The 18,893-nt window shown below is 35.5% G+C and overlaps 1 protein-coding gene across 1 annotated transcript in view; it reads left to right on the plus strand.

Moving 5' to 3' along the window:
• The window catches only part of ERO1B (endoplasmic reticulum oxidoreductase 1 beta), a 29,145-nt gene extending 11,796 nt beyond the window's left edge, over positions 1-17,349 (plus strand). The window contains exons 5-16 of the mRNA XM_030268250.4: positions 665-747; positions 2,582-2,655; positions 5,210-5,330; positions 5,421-5,467; positions 6,540-6,551; positions 7,389-7,415; positions 8,811-8,903; positions 9,057-9,303; positions 10,082-10,151; positions 11,330-11,416; positions 12,838-12,971; positions 13,688-17,349. Of these exons, the coding sequence (XP_030124110.1) occupies positions 665-747; positions 2,582-2,655; positions 5,210-5,330; positions 5,421-5,467; positions 6,540-6,551; positions 7,389-7,415; positions 8,811-8,903; positions 9,057-9,303; positions 10,082-10,151; positions 11,330-11,416; positions 12,838-12,971; positions 13,688-13,748 (1,056 nt within the window). The 3' untranslated portion in view covers positions 13,749-17,349. The remainder of the gene's footprint in view (positions 1-664; positions 748-2,581; positions 2,656-5,209; positions 5,331-5,420; positions 5,468-6,539; positions 6,552-7,388; positions 7,416-8,810; positions 8,904-9,056; positions 9,304-10,081; positions 10,152-11,329; positions 11,417-12,837; positions 12,972-13,687) is intronic.
• Positions 17,350-18,893: the final 1,544 nt, after the last annotated feature.

Raw genomic sequence — 18,893 nt, forward strand, 5'->3', positions numbered from 1 at the left:
AAATTCCCTGCTTACATAACTATATTATTATAGAATAGTGGAATATAATCTTTAATTCCTCAAATGTTTTCCTTAGACGTGTTCCATAAGTAAGTATTTTAATGGATTACTTTTTAAAAAATATTTCAGAATCAAAATTCAGCTTATATATTTCCATTCTGTTTTTAAAATAAGCAAAATTTGAGTTCAGCTGGAAAACTTTGTTTTCCAGACCCGTGTGCATGTGAAGCAGGCCAGTGAATTGGATTAAAGGAAACATGAGGGGGCAATGGCCAAAAGTAATAAATATACCTACTAAAATGAAATTAAACTTGGCATATGATTATACTTGCAAAAAAAAAAAGACAGTAAATAAGTATCTGAAACACTCCATGTAGGGTATTTTATAATAAAAGAACTCAATTTAAACAAAAATCAAATCAAAATTTTGATGTCTTTAGCTGAATTCCCTGTAGCTGTTAAAGTCAGAGTGAAATCAGCCTGATGAACTTAAGTGAAAAAAATCAAAGTAAGAAATGTTCCAGAACCATATTGTGCTTCTAGAATAAGAGAATTTTTTCTAATACTAGGGAGCTCACTGCTAAACTTAGAAAGACCTTTCACAACACCTGTTCATGAGGATTTCAGTAATTCATTTGCATGTTAAATATGACTTTTTCTACAGTATTCAAAAGCAGCAAATAATTCCAAAGAATTGGAAGACTGTGAGCAAGCTAACAAGCTGGGAGCAGTTAACAGTACCTTAAGGTATGCTGTGATCTACATTGACAGTACAAAAATAGTAAGAAAGGAACACTTTATTTTCTCTGTCTGATATACTGGTTTTGTTCTTCGTTCTTTCCATAACCCATTAGAAAGTAAATGGGAAATGATGCAAGAACATCTGAAGAAAAAGGTATTAAATTAAAAGTAGACTTTTTTTTTGTTTAAAGTATGCTTTGATACTACTTAAAAGAGGTATCATACAGCATCAAGAATCAGAAGAAACCTGCAAATGGAACTACCTTTTCTCCATTCTTTGTTCTCAACAACTACTGGATTAAGGGGTTTGGCCCTGCTTTGTCCCACTGCTGCACTGATGTGCCTATTTGTGATCATTCAGTGAACCAGATCAGGGAGCTGAGTTACTTTTGTTGTTGGCAGTTATTTTTAGCTTGGGTCAGTTCTCTGATCTTGCTTATTGCATGGCACTGTCAAGATTGGATGGGAGGAATGCTTCAGGATGGCGTTGCCCCTGTGTACAGAAGTCTGTGGAGCAGCATCTAGAAAACATAGCACTCTACTGGATTCCCCACTTTTGAAAAATAGAAATACAAAAATCAAATTTTCACTTTAATGTAGGGATATGGTGTCTTGCCCACAAATTTCAGCAGTTCTGCCTGGTAAAGATTTTGAAACTCTTTCTTGTGCCATGAAAAAATGACCATTTCTGCCTGGTGTGTGGTGTTTTAGGGGAAGTAAGAAACTGTTCTGTTCCATTTCTGTAAGGCAGAAGAATGTGAGACTGTAAATGGAGAGCTAGAGAAAATGTCATTATGAGAGTAGGACAGATGATTAAAGTTGGAAGAGGGCAGGTACTGGATCCTGCAAGTGGAAGACAAGTTTATGCTTTGCATGGACACCTCCATGTTCTCTACCTAGCAGTGCATTATCCTGTTGGTTTTAAGCTGTTTTCCTTTATAAGTTGTATTTCTTGTGGTTATCAAATCTTGTCTTTTGGTAATTACAAAAGAATTTCCTCACCTAATGCCAAGTATAATGTCTTCTATTGTGATTTGGCAGAAGGTTAGAAATGTGTCTTTTTGTAGAATTGCCTCTGTAGCGTTGAGCTGGTTCTAATCTGATCAAATAGAATAGGTTGTTTTTGTGATTTCAAGGCACTTCCCTGCACCGAGCCAAGTTCCTAATCTTAACTTTGCTTACATTTTGCTGTCAGTATTGTGGCATCAGTAGTTCTGTGCTGCACACAGTCACAGATGAAAGGTTTTGGCACTGTTTGTATTTCATAGTGTGGGAGCTTCAAAGTGCTTGTCTCTCTAGTACAGTGCACCTTTGAAAATGCTAGAGTGAGTGGAGTGCCATTATTATTAAAATGGCTTCAGACAAATCATATTCATGGAGTACTTTAGCTTAGAAGAGGGATTTAGACATCTAGTCTCCCAGTATAAAGTAAGGCACTAACATCGTAGCTTTCATTGAAAGTAAAAGTTATGAAAACACGGTGATTCCTCCCTCCCCACCCTCAAAGTGACAGCTGCTAAAGTAGTACTTTGAAATGTGTTAAAAATGTATTCTATGAAAATATTTTACCAAGCTCTTACTGATGGAAGAAAAGTCACTGCAGTTAGTTCAAATAATGGTGAAATCTTTGTCTCAACATCAAATTGACTTTTGAAAGTATTGGAGTTGATGCCTGCTTGAATCTCTGCAGTTAACAAGGGGTAGCTCCACATATTCTCAAGTTTCAGATATACTGACTCAGAATCCACTTCCAAGCTATATGTAGGTTGTAGTCTTTCAGAAGCTCTTATTGACATTGTTGATTTAAAAGTTTAAAATCAAATTTCTTTTTTCCCCTCAGTAACCAAAGTAAGGAGGCTTTCATTGACTGGGCAAGATACGATGATTCACAGGATCATTTTTGTGAACTTGATGGTAAAATGTTTAAGCTTTTTCAGAGTGTTTATTTTATTTGCTGTCTCATAAAAAACACAAAAGATCATGTTTTCTCAACAAATAGCCATTTTTAAGCAGTTTTAATTTTGTCCCAAGTGACAGAAATGTGACAGTTCATATCATACACACAAAGTGGAAATTTTTGCAATTTTACAAGGAGTGTTTGGTAGCCTACACAGTGCACATTCAGTGTAACCTCCTTGTAGTATATTGAACAGGAGATATTTATGTAAACAAAAAAGATGGTAAATGGGAGGGTGGTAACACTTTTTCAAAAAGCTTCTTACAAAAAAATTGCATCTAGCACAAGTATAAGAAAAATGGCTTGCAGCTGGTTGTTTCTTACTACTATATTGGTTTGTTGCTACTTTACTGTGCTTGGATTGAGTTTGTTCCTCTTCCTGCTTTGCTGTTTCCAAATGATTTCTGCATCCTTATTTGAAAGGACTTTCTTATTGTTAAAACGTTACAATACTAGATTGTGTCTTTCCTCTCCTCCATGTATGTGAGTCTTTATTATTTATTATATATGTAATGTTCAAAGGAGTGTTTTTCAGATAAGTGTGAGAATTGCCAACTTCAGGATTGACTAATGAAGTCCTTTTTAATAAATACCTTAGAAAGCTTCCTATGCTAGGAATATTAAGGGCATAATGCTAGATGTTTTTATCTACTCTTAGGCTTATGTTTGGTGTCACCTGAGAAGGTAGCAGCTGCAGTGGACCTAGCAGCTGCAGTTCTCTTTCAGCACTTCTGCTGTGCCTGATCTGAATGCTTTCTATGTGAGCTGTTTCTGTAACAGCTGATGAGCATTACTGTAGATCTAAACTGTTATGTGGAATTATCTGCTGTTGTCTCTATTACCTTCAAGTTGTATACATATATGTTTTAGCAATACTGAGCTGTGAAAGGTGTAGTTGAGGATCATTTCTTCTAGAAATAATACTAACTTAAGTAATTCCTGATTCTACCTCCATCTCTCCTTATATCATGCCCTGCTGAAGGAGGCTGTCCTCAGCTGTGTTCTTCCAGTGTGGTTTTTTTTTTTTTTTGCACTGGCTGTGGTGTGCATCTTTCTGCATGGTAAGCTGATTAGGTTTACCTAAATAACGAGAAAGTAAGTTGCCATCTCCCTGCCACCTCCCACACTGTTGTGATGAACTGGCTTGTTGGGTGAGATTGTGATCTGGAGCAGGGAGAGTGAAAGAAAATTACTACTGGGAGTCAAGGGGAGGAAGCAGAAACCCTTGCTCTCTTCTCTCTTCCTGTTTGGCTTAATCATAAACTAGATAAGGAAATTGATCTAGCTGAAAAAACTTAGTAACCCAGGTCAGCTTTCCATCTTTCTGTTGCATGGCTCTGCAGTCACCTAGACTCAGTTGTATGTGGATAACAAGAAGAAAAATGGACACCGAAGTGATCAGGGAGTGTAGGAACTGCTTAGATTAGCCACACTGTCAAATAAATAAGTAAAGCTGTAATTTGACTTTCTCTCTCTCATCTGGCACTCATTGTTGTGTGTCTTGTATCAGTCTCCTTTCTTTGTTTTTGCCACTGCTGCTGAAGCAATGCTCAACTGCTCATGCAGAATCATCTCTTCTTTTTTTAGAACAGTTTCACTCTCTGTTTCTGTGGGGTTTTTTGATATCTGAGGAAGTACTACGTGGCACTTCTTGGTCTATTACTATGAATAAGTCCCTAGACTTATGGCTTATATTGTATGTGGGGTTTGTTTAAGCATGAGTTGGTCTTGACCTAGAATTTCAAAGAAGGGTTAATTCCTCCTGCTTTTTACTGGTTGTAGCTTGAAATTATTTATGTTTCTACAGTGCTTTTAAGCAGAGGGAGTCCTGCTTCACAATTTGCTTTGGATAAGTTACCTGAAACTTGTAGTGAACTTCCAATATGAGGGTATAGCTTGTTGAAAGGCTGCTTAAGTAACATGCTTCTTGTTGTAACCAAGAGATTTATTCTGCAATATGCTGAAAGTTTTGTACAGTTAAGCAATGTGATTCAGACTTTTCTGCCAGTATACAAGAGTATTTGGAAGAAAAATGGATTTAGCTAATAAATTGACAATATATATCAGCTACAAGATTTACTACTTAGATCTTGTCTTTATTAAGAACCCACTGTATGAATACCAATTTCATAAAAGCAAGCCCCTCAATCAAATACTGCCAAACAAACCCTAAATTTGGAGGCCATTTAAAACACAACACTGTTTAGGTCTTAGCCTAGGGTCAGGGAATACAGTGCATGTCAAGTGTTTATGGTAGACTTAAAGAAGCCACGTAGTTGATCATCAGACATTATAGAAATTGCAGACACAGGAGACATGGGAATAGATTATGTGCTTTTGAGCTTTGTATTTAGTGTGTATATAGCTGCATTTCTACATACATGGCACTTAAAATCCAACTGGAAGACAGATTATGAGACCTCTTGTCTATATTTAGTTCTATGAGACTGGTTAAGTTAAATCTTTTTCATTGGATCACTTAGCATATGTAACACAATTTTTCCTATTTAGATGAGAGATCTCCAGATGCACAGTATGTGGATTTGCTGCTGAATCCAGAACGTTACACTGGATACAAGGGGCCTTCTGCTTGGAGAGTATGGAACAGCATTTATGAAGAAAACTGCTTCAAGTAATTGGGAAGGAGAAGAAGCATATTTCTTATACTTGTACATCAGTTTAGCTAAAAACTGATCTTTGTGTTTTCCATCTTATTTTTTAGGCCTCGATCTGTCTATCGTCCTTTAAATCCACTGGCGCCTAGTAGGGGTGGGTCTTGCCTGTTTTATTTTCCAATGCACTTCTTTTAACATAGTGACTGTTGCAGTGTAAGGGATACAGATAGCAATCTCCAGTCTGTAGGTGTGCTTTCTGCTTTTTTAATTTCCTCTGTAGAGGGAGCTGTACATTTTTAATATTTAGACTAAAGCTTGTGATACTTTATTACATACATGCCTAATCTGATCCCTGTTAATAGGTTTATTAATGTCAGGTAAGCTGATATGAAAGCTAAATTGTAACTCTCCAACTTCTCTACAAAGTGTCACACTAGTTTTCCAATTCGAATGCACTTTTGTAGTCTTGTTTATTTTTTCAAAAAGCATTTATTTTAGTCACTTCAGTTTATACTTATCCTGGTGTAATGTGGTTGTACATTTTTCATCCATAGTGTACAATGTATTGTGAGTGTACAAATAATTGTAGTATTTGAAGGACTGGACACTTGTGAAGAATCAGTTATGTGCAAAATTGTTTTTAAAAAGTCTATTATTCTAATAGCTTGGGATTTGTTTTCAAATTTAAGTTGAAAGCTATAACTGATGTTTCAAATGAATCAGCTTTCCTCTGTCAGTGTGTCTCATTTCCCTTAAAATTAACTATAAGCTGGTAGATTCAGTTTAAAAATCACTAGCAAATCAAGATATCTCAATATTTATAATTACTAAAAGCTGATACACATAAATAAAAAGAATTGTGAGAATTGTTTAATGCAGAGATCCGTATTTCAGGAAGGAACACTGGACTAATTGTTGAACAATGCAAACTAAAGACTATGGCTTCTTAACTATTTTTCTGAAGCTAAAATACAGCTTTCAAGAATATGTGAATCAGCTGCTACTAAGATTTCAATTTCTTAGTGACTTTCATTATTACAATGTGTCGAGTCTCATGTGGTCTTCAGGAGCAAGAATGGAGTGAAGGAAAATAGCCTATTTTTTATAAATTAAATAAGGTTTCTTGCACTTTTTGAGTGTTTGTAGTAAAGTCTATGTTTCATTACTGCTTTGCTGTGGAAATTATCTTTTTAATGCTTATGCATTTCTTTTTTTTCCCCTCTAAGGAGGAGATGATGGTAAGTCATCTTATTTTCCTTGACCTGCAGAAATGAAATAAGTGTTAGAGAGTTTTGGATTTTGGATTTATTCACTTTACTACTATTGAATTAGAGAGCAAGAAACTTATATTTCTGGTTTTGAATAAGAGAGCAGAAGAGTTATGTTTTTATACATATTATTCATCAGAAAATGTTTTTAATGAACTCGTACTTTCATTTGGAGTAATGGGAAGGAGTGGATAAGAGCAAAACGCAGTTCTCTTTTTGGTTCTTATTCTTGTAGCAGAATATGTATTGTAATAATGTTATTAGTTCTTCCAGAACTCCATTGATACTGATGTCAGATCCCTTAAAAGAAGAGGAACAATTTTTTGTGTATTTTCTTGAATGCCCTTGATTTTGGGAAGACTGGGAGATAGTGGGGAGAAAGTATTTGATCTGCCTACAGTGCAGCAAACTTAAAGATTTTTCAGTCAACTGAAAGCTCTCGGGCAAAAGATCTGAGTCTAAAGGAAACCTTTAGGCAGAGTAAGGTAAAGGCTGTCAGAATTGCACTCTGCCAGCATGTCTTTCAACAGCAGTGCAAATAATCAAACTTGTGCTTCCATACACTGTTGAATGCCCTGACCAGTAGTTTAGGCATGCTCATTCTTGTATTTCTCCTGTTCTCCTATCCAACAGATTTAAATTGACCTCCAAGTTAGCTGCTTCCATGCCTGTTTTCATTTCAATAGCTAAATTATTTAACTTCATGTTAAATTAGATAGCAGCTGATGTTGTATGCATAGTGATATAAAGATGCTGTAATGTTGAAAATTAATACTCTCCATTTAACTATGTACTTTGTATTTACAGGAGAATCTTTCTACACATGGCTAGAAGGTAAAGGCTCTTGGATGAGTGTTATAGTCACTAGAAGGAACACTGTAGCACTTTTTTCATCTCCTCAAATATTTTTCATAGTGTAGGCTTTTTCATAAATTTTGCAGAGCTTCCAAGTGTTGTTCAAATACTACTTACCTTGAGGGTCTTTAAAAATCTTCTAGTTTACTTAGGCAACATACTTCTTAAACATTTAAGTGTTTTATCTTTCATAGAGGAAATTCACTTCATTGCTAGTTTGAATTTTCTGGTTATTTTAGGCATTTAAGCAGAGGCATTATTAGTAGTAATATTGGTAAGCATTATTATTTGGAAGCAGCTTTAAAGAACATTAAAGATTTTGGTGGCTCTGTTCCCAGTTTATAATCTAAGTCTGTGTGTTCGTGAGGCAAAGCAATTTTCTTTTTATTCATGTTGAAATGGAAATTATTATTGCAGTAGTAGCAATGAAAATCCCATTTTGGAGGTGTGCAGAAAATTAAGTGAGTCAAATGTACTTAATTTTAAAATTAGTTCATTCTGCCTTTCCTAGGCCTTTACTTGTCTGGTGGTATTGTAGGAAAGCATATAAATTTACATGCCTTTAAAAATGTAACATCTGTAAGTGAGGACACATGTCAGCCTCACAGGTAGGCTTCACCATCAGCTCTTCCTGCTTCCATTTGTACAGCTTGGAGTGGCAGGAAAGTTGTCCAAACATATTTTTTAAAGGAACAAACCCTTTAATTTCAAGTGTAGTCTCTAACCTTGGTTCTAATTGGAATTGTAAGTAATTTCTGCATATAAATTATATTCTGACATTTCAATGCCACTGTTTTTTCATTTATGCTGTAGAAGTCTGTATTCATCAAGTCATATTTTCCAAGGTTTTGTCCTGTGTATTTAAGTCTTCAGTGAATTTGCAGTATAGCTATGAAGAGGTATTTTTCTGTTTTCTAGTGCTGTAAGGTTTTCTGGGCCTTTTGGTGTTTTTCTTTCACTCTAATTCAGTGGTAGTTCTAATTGTAATTAAGACAGTCACAGTATATTTCTGATTTCCAGATGGTCAAAATTCAACATCAATTCAAACGTATTGATCAAACAGTACAGGCATCTTATCAGCAATTTATCTGTGCCAAATGAACAGATCCTTATTTGACTGTGTTTACTAGAACACTAAAATAGCAAGCAAGAAATGTCAAATGTCATTCTTAGTATTGCTTTATATAAAAAATAGAAGATAAACTTTACCTATGGTGGCTCTAAGGGCTTATTAACAATACTTAAATGCAGTAATTGTAATTCTTGAAAAATCAACAATGCAGACTTGCATCATTAAAATGTCAGGGTATATTAATTTTAATAAATTATTTCCAGCATTTAGTTTGGTATCCGTTTGTCATTTTTTCTGGACAGGTCTTTGCCTTGAGAAAAGAGTGTTTTATAAACTCATTTCCGGACTCCATGCGAGCATCAACTTGCATCTGTGTGCAAATTATCTTCTTGAAGGTATGTCTAGGTAAAATTGCTGAATTGAATTCTGCAATATCTGTAGTATGTATTTTGTGTTTTCTGAGAATTGTTGGGGTATCCTTAACTGATTTTATGTTCTAAATGTGTCTCTTACTACCCCTGTACCCTCTTTTTTCTTTCTCTCTGTAGAAACGTGGGGGAAGCCCCGCTGGGGACCAAATGTGAAAGAGTTCACTCGTCGCTTTGACCCTGCTGAAACAAAAGGAGAAGGACCAAGGAGGCTGAAGAACTTGTATTTCTTGTATTTGATAGAGCTGCGTGCTTTGTCAAAGGTTGCTCCATACTTTGAGCGTGCAGTTGTCGACCTTTACACCGGCAATGGCCACGAGGATGCTGAATCTAAAGCTCTCTTACTAGATATCTTCAGGGATACCAAGTAAGGCATGAGGGGTTTTTACCAGTAGTTGGAGATTTTCAGCTTCATTTGGAAGTGAGAATAGGTGACTCCTTGATAGGATAGGAAAAGGAGAGTGGAACAAAGAAATAAAATTTAAGTAATGGGAGAGATCAAGGGCAATTTGTACATTTGATAGAACAGATTAATAGTTTTGAGGTTTGAATATACCAATCTTTAAAAACAACCAAAAAGCACTCAAAAACCCCAAACAGCTCAACACCCTGGGTTACTTCCTGTGTGTTGCTTTTCTGATTCTTCAGTATAAGATGCAAAGGATTTATTTGGAAAAGGTGCATACAGTCTTTTAATGGTCCACTGAGTAATCCAGATTTTATCAAAGACTTAACCTATGGTAGTTTGGCTATCCCCTCTTTCTTCTATTTATTCCATAATGTTCTTAAGTTCAGTTTCTTTGCTCTCCTTTTTGTTAGTTTTTGTGATTGGTAACAATGTTGTGTGGTTTCATTGCTGTCCCTAATTGTGGTCTTGCTAGGTAATTGAGATGTAGTCAGGCAATGATGAGTGGGAAGGCAAAAATTAAGCCAATTTCAGTATTAATTTGAACAAAGCTCTGAATAACAGATTTCAACTTACAGTGATTGCACAGTTAAAACCAATTCCATTTTAAGGCCTAATCTGCAAGGACTAGGAACTCTGAAAAATATTTTACACTGATGATATCAGCTGCTCACAAAGCTTAATTGAACCACTGTAGTTTATGCCAGCATTTGTTTTGATTGCATGTTGTCTTTATTAGGTCCTTCCATATGCACTTTGATGAAAAGTCCATGTTTGCTGGAGATAAAAAAGGAGCCAAGTCACTAAAGGTAAAGCTAGTTTTCTGAATGACATCCAAAACACCTATTTTGGAGTTCGACTGTATAATTTTGGAAAGCCCTTCTGCCTACCACAAACACACTGCTGAGAGTAAGGTTTTACCCCTGCCTTTTGTAGAGCTGTATCTGAGGCCTTTTAATCAACGTTATGGTAAGGTGCTGTCCTGATCCAAGCAGACTGAAATCTCAGGCTTTTTGTCTTGACTCTGGCATCAGGACTGTGGTGGGGCACATGAATATTACCAGTAAATGCAGCAGTGCTTATTTTTGAGTATCTGTTTCATAATTATCTGGATAAAAAGAATCTACCCAGTCATGTTGGCTTTACAAATTTATGCCTTATATAATAGAACACAATATACAGTGTAGTCTCATAATAGGATACGTAACATTAGAAAATATAGTTCCTAGACATGGAAACCTAATGGGAATGCTATACCTACCCATCAGCTTCCAGTGTTAACACGCCACTGGTGTAAATTGCAATTCCATAGTTTGAGTGGTGCTTGGTAATGAAGTTCTGTTTTAATATTTATTAACACTTAAAACCCTTATTTCAGTAGTGGTTTGAAATGTCATCAGCATTACCAAAAATGCTGTTAGAAAAGTGGCAGTGTTTTATCAGTCCAGCTAGTGTTTTTTGGACCTTAAAAAATTGAGATTAGCTTAGTTAGTCCTTCACTGTGCTTGCTCCTGCTCTGCCTGAAGTTGGACAGGAGCAGTCTACCCATAGTTTTGAACAGGAAATATCTTCTGTGAATTGTAACTTATTCATCAAAAAGGTAATTTGTTCAAAAGGGATTTGAATAAGAAGATGGAAAAAAAATGGTCAGGGACACAGATACAGTGCTTATACCTCAGAAGATTTGGAGAAAGTTGGTAGGAAATCAGTGTACAGAATCCATGTATTTCCCTGCATATTATGTCTTTCTGGGGGGATTTTTTTAAGAATTAAAGAGTAGAAGTGGCTTGGAAACCAGATTCTGGGTTTACATGGATCTTTGTTATGGCCTGACTACATAAAGCAATGGTTTTGTTCTGTTTGGGTTAGAGAATTGATATTCTAATGGTACTGGATTTCTAATGGTACTGCATTCATTAACATTTTGTTTTTGCAAAGCTAAGGTGTACATTAGCTTAAGCTTTTTTATTTTGTTTTTAACTGACAGGAAGAATTCAGATTGCATTTCAAGAACATCTCCCGCATAATGGACTGTGTTGGATGTGACAAATGCAGGCTGTGGGGCAAGTTGCAGGTACAGTTCATATTGTGTAGGTCTGTGTATTCTGGCAGGGGCAGGTCCCAAGATAAGCATCTATTTAATTTTGGCAGGGCATCTCTTACCTTAGCATTCAGGCTTTCTGCACATGGTTGGTGCTTGATATCCTTACCTTTATATTAAAAATGGATATATTTTTAGTTTACCAATAAACATTTAATTTTTTTTCCAAATTGTTTATTCAACAGCTGTGTAGTTTGCTAAAAGGTATAGTTTGTGTGCTAAAAGAGTTACTTTTAAAGCAGATGCTTCATGGTAAGATATTACTAGCAGTCAATATCTTACCCGTATTCAGTGATCAGATGAGCCTTGTAGAATCACTTATGGGAAATCTTCCTTTAAACATGGCACTTACTTTTTAGGGAATCCAGTGTGATATTTTACTCTAAAAATTGAAGTGTAAGAAAAAGAAGTTACTCAACTTTTCACAGTTTATACAGAGGGCAGCAAATGAATGCAAAGGTGTGCAGTAAAGTTGAAAGTTGAAAGCCAGTTTCATTTTCTTGGCTTCTACTTTTTAAAATTACTGACAACAGTATTTTAAACCTCAAAACTAATGTTAAGTCCAGACTGAGATGTTATTTTGGAGTGCCTGCTGTACTATACCACTGTATTACATTAAACTTATCATAGTGCAATTTTCAAAGAGTTTGTAGCATCAAAAATTTGGTGGTCTCATCTGAATTTCTGGAGTTTGGCATATCCTGTCCTAGTTAATGCTTCTGATCTATTGTTGTTGTTCCTCCTCACCAAGAACTAAAGAAGGCCAGATTTCCTGACCTACAAAGTTCTCTTGCAACCAGCTTTAACCACTTTTTGTCAAAATCAAGTGGTTGCTTATGTAGCCCAATTAAAATTAAGAAAAGCTACTTCTGTTCTATTTCTGCATAGAAAATAGGGGTTGAAACTGAAACTGCATTGTTTGCCACTAGAATTGAAGGTGGGAAAAGTGCAGTTGTTGTGATACCTCATAAAAAAAACTTAGTTTGACTTCAAAAGGGAAGGGGAGAGAAAAGGGGAGACGTGCTCCTGTGGGAGTTGGAACATCTATAAGCTGAGCGGCAGGAGGGAGCTGGAAGTGTTGTAATGGACATATTTTCATATGTATAACCAAGGAGAAAAGAGATGGGAAAAGAAGAGATTAAAAAAATAAGGATGAAGAGCAAATATACTTGAGGAAAAAAATGCTCCTAAATAAATGAACCTGGTACACAATTGCTGTCATGTATTTGCATTAGTGCCCTGGTTTTTGTACAGTTATTTGGGTGGTTGAGGGTCAGTATATAAGAATTGGTACTAAAATTTGCCGAGATTAGTGTGGGTTTTTTTTTTTATGGTTTTATGAGTATTTGAAGGAATGATTTTACTGATGTTAAAACATCGGACTTTTCTTATAGACTCAAGGCTTAGGAACTGCTCTGAAGATCTTGTTTTCTGAGAAAGAAATACAGAGCCTTCCTGAGAACAGCCCATCAAAAGGTTTTCAGCTCACACGGCAAGAAATAGTTGCTCTTGTAAATGCCTTTGGAAGGTAAAATGTTATAATTTTAATAGTAGAAAAAAATAAAACTTCAGTGTCAATATGTGGAAAGACAGTATTGTACATGAAGCTGTAGGTTTTGAAAGCCTGAATTACTACCAGTGATATGGATAAACTTAATGCCTTCAAACTGAGCATGTGGATTATTAGCCTTAGTCTTCATTCTGTGTTTGGATCTAATTCATCCCCTCTGTCTCAAGACTCATAAATCTACCTTCTGCAAGATGAAATTTAAGTCTCTTGCATTTAAAAAAAAATAATAAAATTTATCTCCTTCAAATGATGAAGCATTTTAACTCCTTTAAAAGAAGTGTACATAGAGCATACTTTGTTCATTATGTTAGTTCTTCATATCTTGAATATAACAATTAAACAGGAACCTGTTTAAACAATCTATTTAAACAATCTGATAAAATCATGTCATAAACTTTATTACCTGTGGTTAGGAATTTTTAGATGTTTAATGAAGCTGGGACAATTAAACATGTATATATATATACTTTATATATATATAAATAAACTTTAATCCCTGTCATATATTATGCTAATGTAAAATGGAGAATCAATAGACCTTTTGAGAGAAAGTGTATCTTAAATGTGCTAATCTTTGGAACAGAATTGTGTTTGAGGAAAAATCTGAAGTAAAATGAATGTGATCATTTGTACTTCTTTTTTGCTGACTTGGTATGATGGTTTTTGTTTTACAGGCTTTCCACAAGTATAAAAGAGTTGCAGAATTTTAAAGTTTTATTACAACAAACTAGGTAATGAAGGTCTTTGCACAACCTGTTAGTGAAGATCATTTACATGGCTGCGTTGAGCAGAAGGAACTGATCCTTACAGGACTCACATGAACTGATAAAAAGTAAAATCAAATCCCAACTTGAATATTTATGTTTAAACTAGGAATGGTTATTAATTAGAAAATATATTTATGAATGAAATATATAGTTTTTAAATGTGTAAATTATGCTGATCTGTTTATTTTTTAAGTTTTCTGCTCACAGTTCTGTTGTACTGAAACTTCATAAATTTTCTTATTTCCTTGTCTTTCTGAGACAGCTGTTTTATATGAAAACATATGTACCTCCACCCAGACTTGCCCTGTCTGGAAAGGGGGGGATCACTTCTTGTGTCTCTCCATTTACTGAACTTCAGTGTATTCTGAGGATTTGGTGTGTTAGTTCTGTCAGTGGTGGGGGAGGGGGAACCTCCAAACAAATAAAAAATAACAACAAAGAACTAACCACAAAAAAGAAATAAGGCTGTTGCTGAGTTTAGCTTCTTACTGTAATAATGAAACTTACTTTAAAATAGCAAATTTATTGAGCAGAAAATTTTTTCATGCTGGCCTTCTTTGCATCATGAGGATACCAAGTTTTTTACCCTTGTCTTGTGCTTTTCAGCACGTTTTTTTAATTACTACCTTGTCTCTGATGCAGCAGAGTTGAAAGTGACTTTTCTGTAGCCCCTTGCTGCAGATCCTTATCTGCATTTACTTGGAGGTAGGGGTCAGGACAGGGGGGAGATGGTTAGTGGAGTGCTGCTAGCTGAAAAACCTCAGTCAATCAAATTTTTGTTTACTCCATATTATTTTTCTGGATTGTAATCACAAGTTCAGTTTCCAAAAGTTGTCTTTTTAGTGTCTTAAATGTTAAAATAGCACACTTGGTCTTTGAGCCATGGAAATAAATTTGCTCTTTATGAGTTATGTTGGAGTGCTATGTTAAAAGGTCAGTGTAAAAATAACTTGCTTTTTTAGCCACTTTTGAAAAAGATGCTTTTTAAAATTCATAATCATACTGACATTTAATGCCACATACTCTATCTATGCAAACCCATATTGTATCTTCTTTTAAAGGATATTCAGCATAAAAAAACGGGTATGTTAATAACATTTCTTTCATAAAATAAAAAATTTCTCATATATCATTGTCCACAAAGTCAGTGGTAACTTACCAGTGTCAAAACGGAATTCAGAAACAGCATCACCATTAGTAGCAGCCAAATATTGGTTTAAATTTTAAATGAAGTAATAATTTCTTTTATACCAGCATGTTTAAAAATGAAGTTAGGTGTTATGAATGTAGGAAGTGCTGGTGCAGTGTAGGTACATCTCTTGTTTTTAAAAACAAGTCTTTACAAAATTAAGTGCTCTTAAACATTTTTCACCCTATTAGATACTGAGTGATCTATTATATAATTGATTGTAACTGTATTGGCTTCCATAATGTGTTCCTTTATAGATGAAATTTTCTGAAGGCTTTGTTTCCAGACTAGCCTCAAATTTCTACCTGACTGGAAATGAAATAGACTATTCTGCTGACACTTGGCTTTTATAAAAATGCTGTTGCTTAAGAAAGTTAACCCTTTTGTGTCAAACTGTGATGTGCTAAATGAAATTAAAAAAAATAGAAAGGGAAATAAAAAACCAAACAAAATCCAAACCACCCTTAATTTGGTGATAGTTGCACAAATTGGCAGTGAACTGGTATCCCAGTGGAAGTTTCTGTTTAATCTTAAAGGTAATTGGACATGGTGTTAGGGGAAGCTGATGCCAGTTTGGGGATGTTATGTTTTTTCCTAGTAGCCTCTCTGGCCTGTGGGCACCTGTGTCTGAGCAAGGCTTTTGTTTTCTAGTTAAGCAGAAGAGCAGGAGGTTTCTAGGTGGATAAATCAGGCCTCTTCCAAGCTCTGTATTTGCACCCTCGGAGTTTATTTTTCTCTATTAAATTGAAGTGGGAATCTAGGTAAGTAGCTCAGATGTGAACAGCTGTGTTTAGTAGATGTGTTACACCCTGAGTATCCTAATCTTCTGAGTAATTGTATATATTGAAAGAGTGTAATTTTTAATTGGCTGTTAATTCTTTGCCTTTTGGATTGGATAGACCTGCAAGGGCTAGAACTGTAGGCTCACTTGTGTGAGGAGTGCCGTGTAAATGGGATTTATCTGTGTTATATATTATAGTGCCTAAAGCTTTAGGCAGAGTTTTATAGTTAAAATAAAAAACAAAACTGTATGACTGTGCTGCCCCAGGAAGCACCTAAGTCTCCAAAATGTTTCTTCCTTTTTCCCCCTTGCTGTGTGGGGAAAGTGAATTGCTTCCAGCCTCCTCCTGGGGATGCAACTTGCTATTTTTTTTTCTTTTTCCACCTGTGCCTGGCTAAAATCAACAGACACTGAAGCAGAATCATGCACTTGCTCATGGGACAGGTGAGAGATTCAGGCATGCAGATCCTGGCACCTGGTCCTTGCAGCCCTCCTTGGTGCAAGGTAAATACTGTTGGGTAAGGACATAAAGAGATGTGAAGGCTTTCTTCTTTTCCTTTGTGTCATGGCAACACAGGAATGCAACTGAACAGCAAATTGGGTGTGTAAGTTCTGTTGCACCTGAAGGTACATATCTCTTGGTGATCAAATATGGAAGGCATTTCACTTCACTGTCATTACAGAGATAGGACATAAGATTTTTCCTGTAACAAATCTAGTTGAAACAATTTTCCTGTCACCATCTTTTTTACTGTATTTGATGTACATTCTGTGACTTTGCTGCCTATGAAGTTTTGCTGTGTGAGTTGGATGACTTAGTTCTTTATATGTTAAATTAAATTTTAAAAATTTACGGCTCTTTTTTATACTAAAGAATAAGGTTAGTTACACTGTCCATGACCTGTAAACTATTTTAAATTCCAGCTCCCTGTTGGAGATCAGCTTGTCAACACTGTCTGCCATTCATTTCAAAGTAGCAGTACATTTTCTTGTACAAATGACACAATGATTGTAATCCCAGAGGTAGTGAGAAGACAAAGACAAAAATATTTACTTGTTCCCAAGTCATGAAGACTTGTGTAAAATGGTGAAAAAAGACTTGCATAGGTAAAAGTAAAAAAAAAAACTGCATAGGTAAAAAGTAGGGCACTGTTACTGAATAACTTGTTCTTCAGTGCCTTAGGAGGTAGGTCAGAATATAAATTTAGAACAATGAAATATAGACTTGTGTAAGCTGGAATAATAAATGTTTTCCTAGTTTTCAGCTGATGATATGTGCTGTCATTGTATGTGCATGAAATACACTGTGCCACATTTTCTTGAGTTGTGTTTGATGGTTGGGTTGCCTTTATCTGACCTTGCTTTGTGCTTTTCTGGGAAATGACTTGTAATATGTTGTAAATAATCTTGAAGCTCATGTTTATAAAGTAGCAATCAGCAATTCATCACTTTACAATTTCTCCATAGAGCTATCCTATTAAAATGTAATATTTATTAAAATCAGAATCAATGTTGGAACTGCTTATTGAGATCTAAACACTTCTGAATCTTTGCTATGTTTGAATCTACAAAATGCAAATTAAAGTATTTTCTGCTACACCTTTTTGTGGATGTGATTTTTGGTGTTTCATGTGAAAATATATTTTTTGCTTTTTATTTACCTTTCAATGACACTTGGTAGCTATTACATAAATTGCTTTTGTGATAGTCATGTAAGATTAAAATGATGATATTTTCACTCTCACTTAAATGTCATTCAGAAGATGAAGGTAACCTGTATATTTCTTGCTGCTTACATTGCACTGTAGTGTGTCTGCACATCAGGAATCCATTGTAGAATTACAGTATGTTTCTGTATGAATATCACCAAATTTAGCCCCTGATTAAATCCAATTGTTTTAAGATACAAAAAGGCTTATTTAGAAATGAAGTCTGTTCTGTCCCTTTCTCAGAATAGCTTATAAAATCTATTTTGTAAATAATTTTTTTGTTTGTTCATCCAATAGAGGTCTTTATGTTGAAATTACTTCTCTGGAAGAGTCTCTTTTTCTTTCCATGTATGCATTTTTAACAACTTATCTTACTGAAAATTTGATATTTCATCCCCAGCGTAGGTAAATGCCTGTTAGGTGATGATAAATAGAAGATCTTACCTCTCACATTGTTAAAATCTCCTTTGTTTTAGAGTATTTGGTTCATTACCATGGTTGGTTACAGTCACTTGACTGTGTGCATACTGGGCATAGGGCTGAAGTTTGTTCTAAGTGCAGAATTCTCTTAAGTTTTTGCTGTTCAGCTGTAACTGCTGTGAACAAAACAAAATTCCTGCAGACTTCTCTTGCACTGGGTCTTCAGGCAGTTTTGTACAAACATGTACATTTCTAGATGTAGAATTTGTACAAACGTGCAATTGTAGATTGTAGAACTCCAAAGCGTTTAATAAAATTTCAGTTCTTCTCCCAACACTGTGTTACTTCTTTTAATCTTGCTGATAGTTTAATTGGCTTTTTTTTTCTTCAATGAATATATGTGAAGAAGGCAATGTAAGCATTGGGAGGACAAATAGTTACCTTCTGCTGGAGGCAAGGCTCATGCTTTGGCTTTACTATAAAGACCCCAAAACCCAAAGATACTGTGGAAACCTTGATGTGGGAGTATGGCACTGCTTTGCCTTTGGCTTTCAAGCAGATCTAATCAGATCTACTCCCCATCCCTTCTTTTTTTATCCTGTATATTCTCTGTGAAATGTACACAAGAATTCTCAACTACTTGTACTTCCTGAAGTCTAGCATGAAGAAAACATGAGGCCCATCCACCATTTGGGTATGCTGTAGTACACCTCAAAATGGAGTACTTCTATAGAAGTAAAGATTACTGGAAGTAGTGTGCTTTTCTCCTGAGGATATGGGGATTGAGTTACAGTATTTGTTCCACGTTGGTAAGGAGAAAGAGATGCTGGGGATGCAGAGTTCTTTACTGCTGAGAACTGGGCGTAATAAAAAGACCTGACATAGAGTCGGGGTTCCTGTTTGCCTTAGATTAGTAATAATTACTTTTAGGCTTACTCTCTGCAACGTTACATCCTGGAATAGTATTTATCCCCCATTTCCCCCCAGAGCTCACTACATTTATCCCTGAAGATA

This window comes from Taeniopygia guttata, chromosome 3 (genome assembly GCF_048771995.1).
Source record: "Taeniopygia guttata chromosome 3, bTaeGut7.mat, whole genome shotgun sequence".
Classification (NCBI taxonomy): Eukaryota; Metazoa; Chordata; class Aves; order Passeriformes; family Estrildidae; genus Taeniopygia; species Taeniopygia guttata.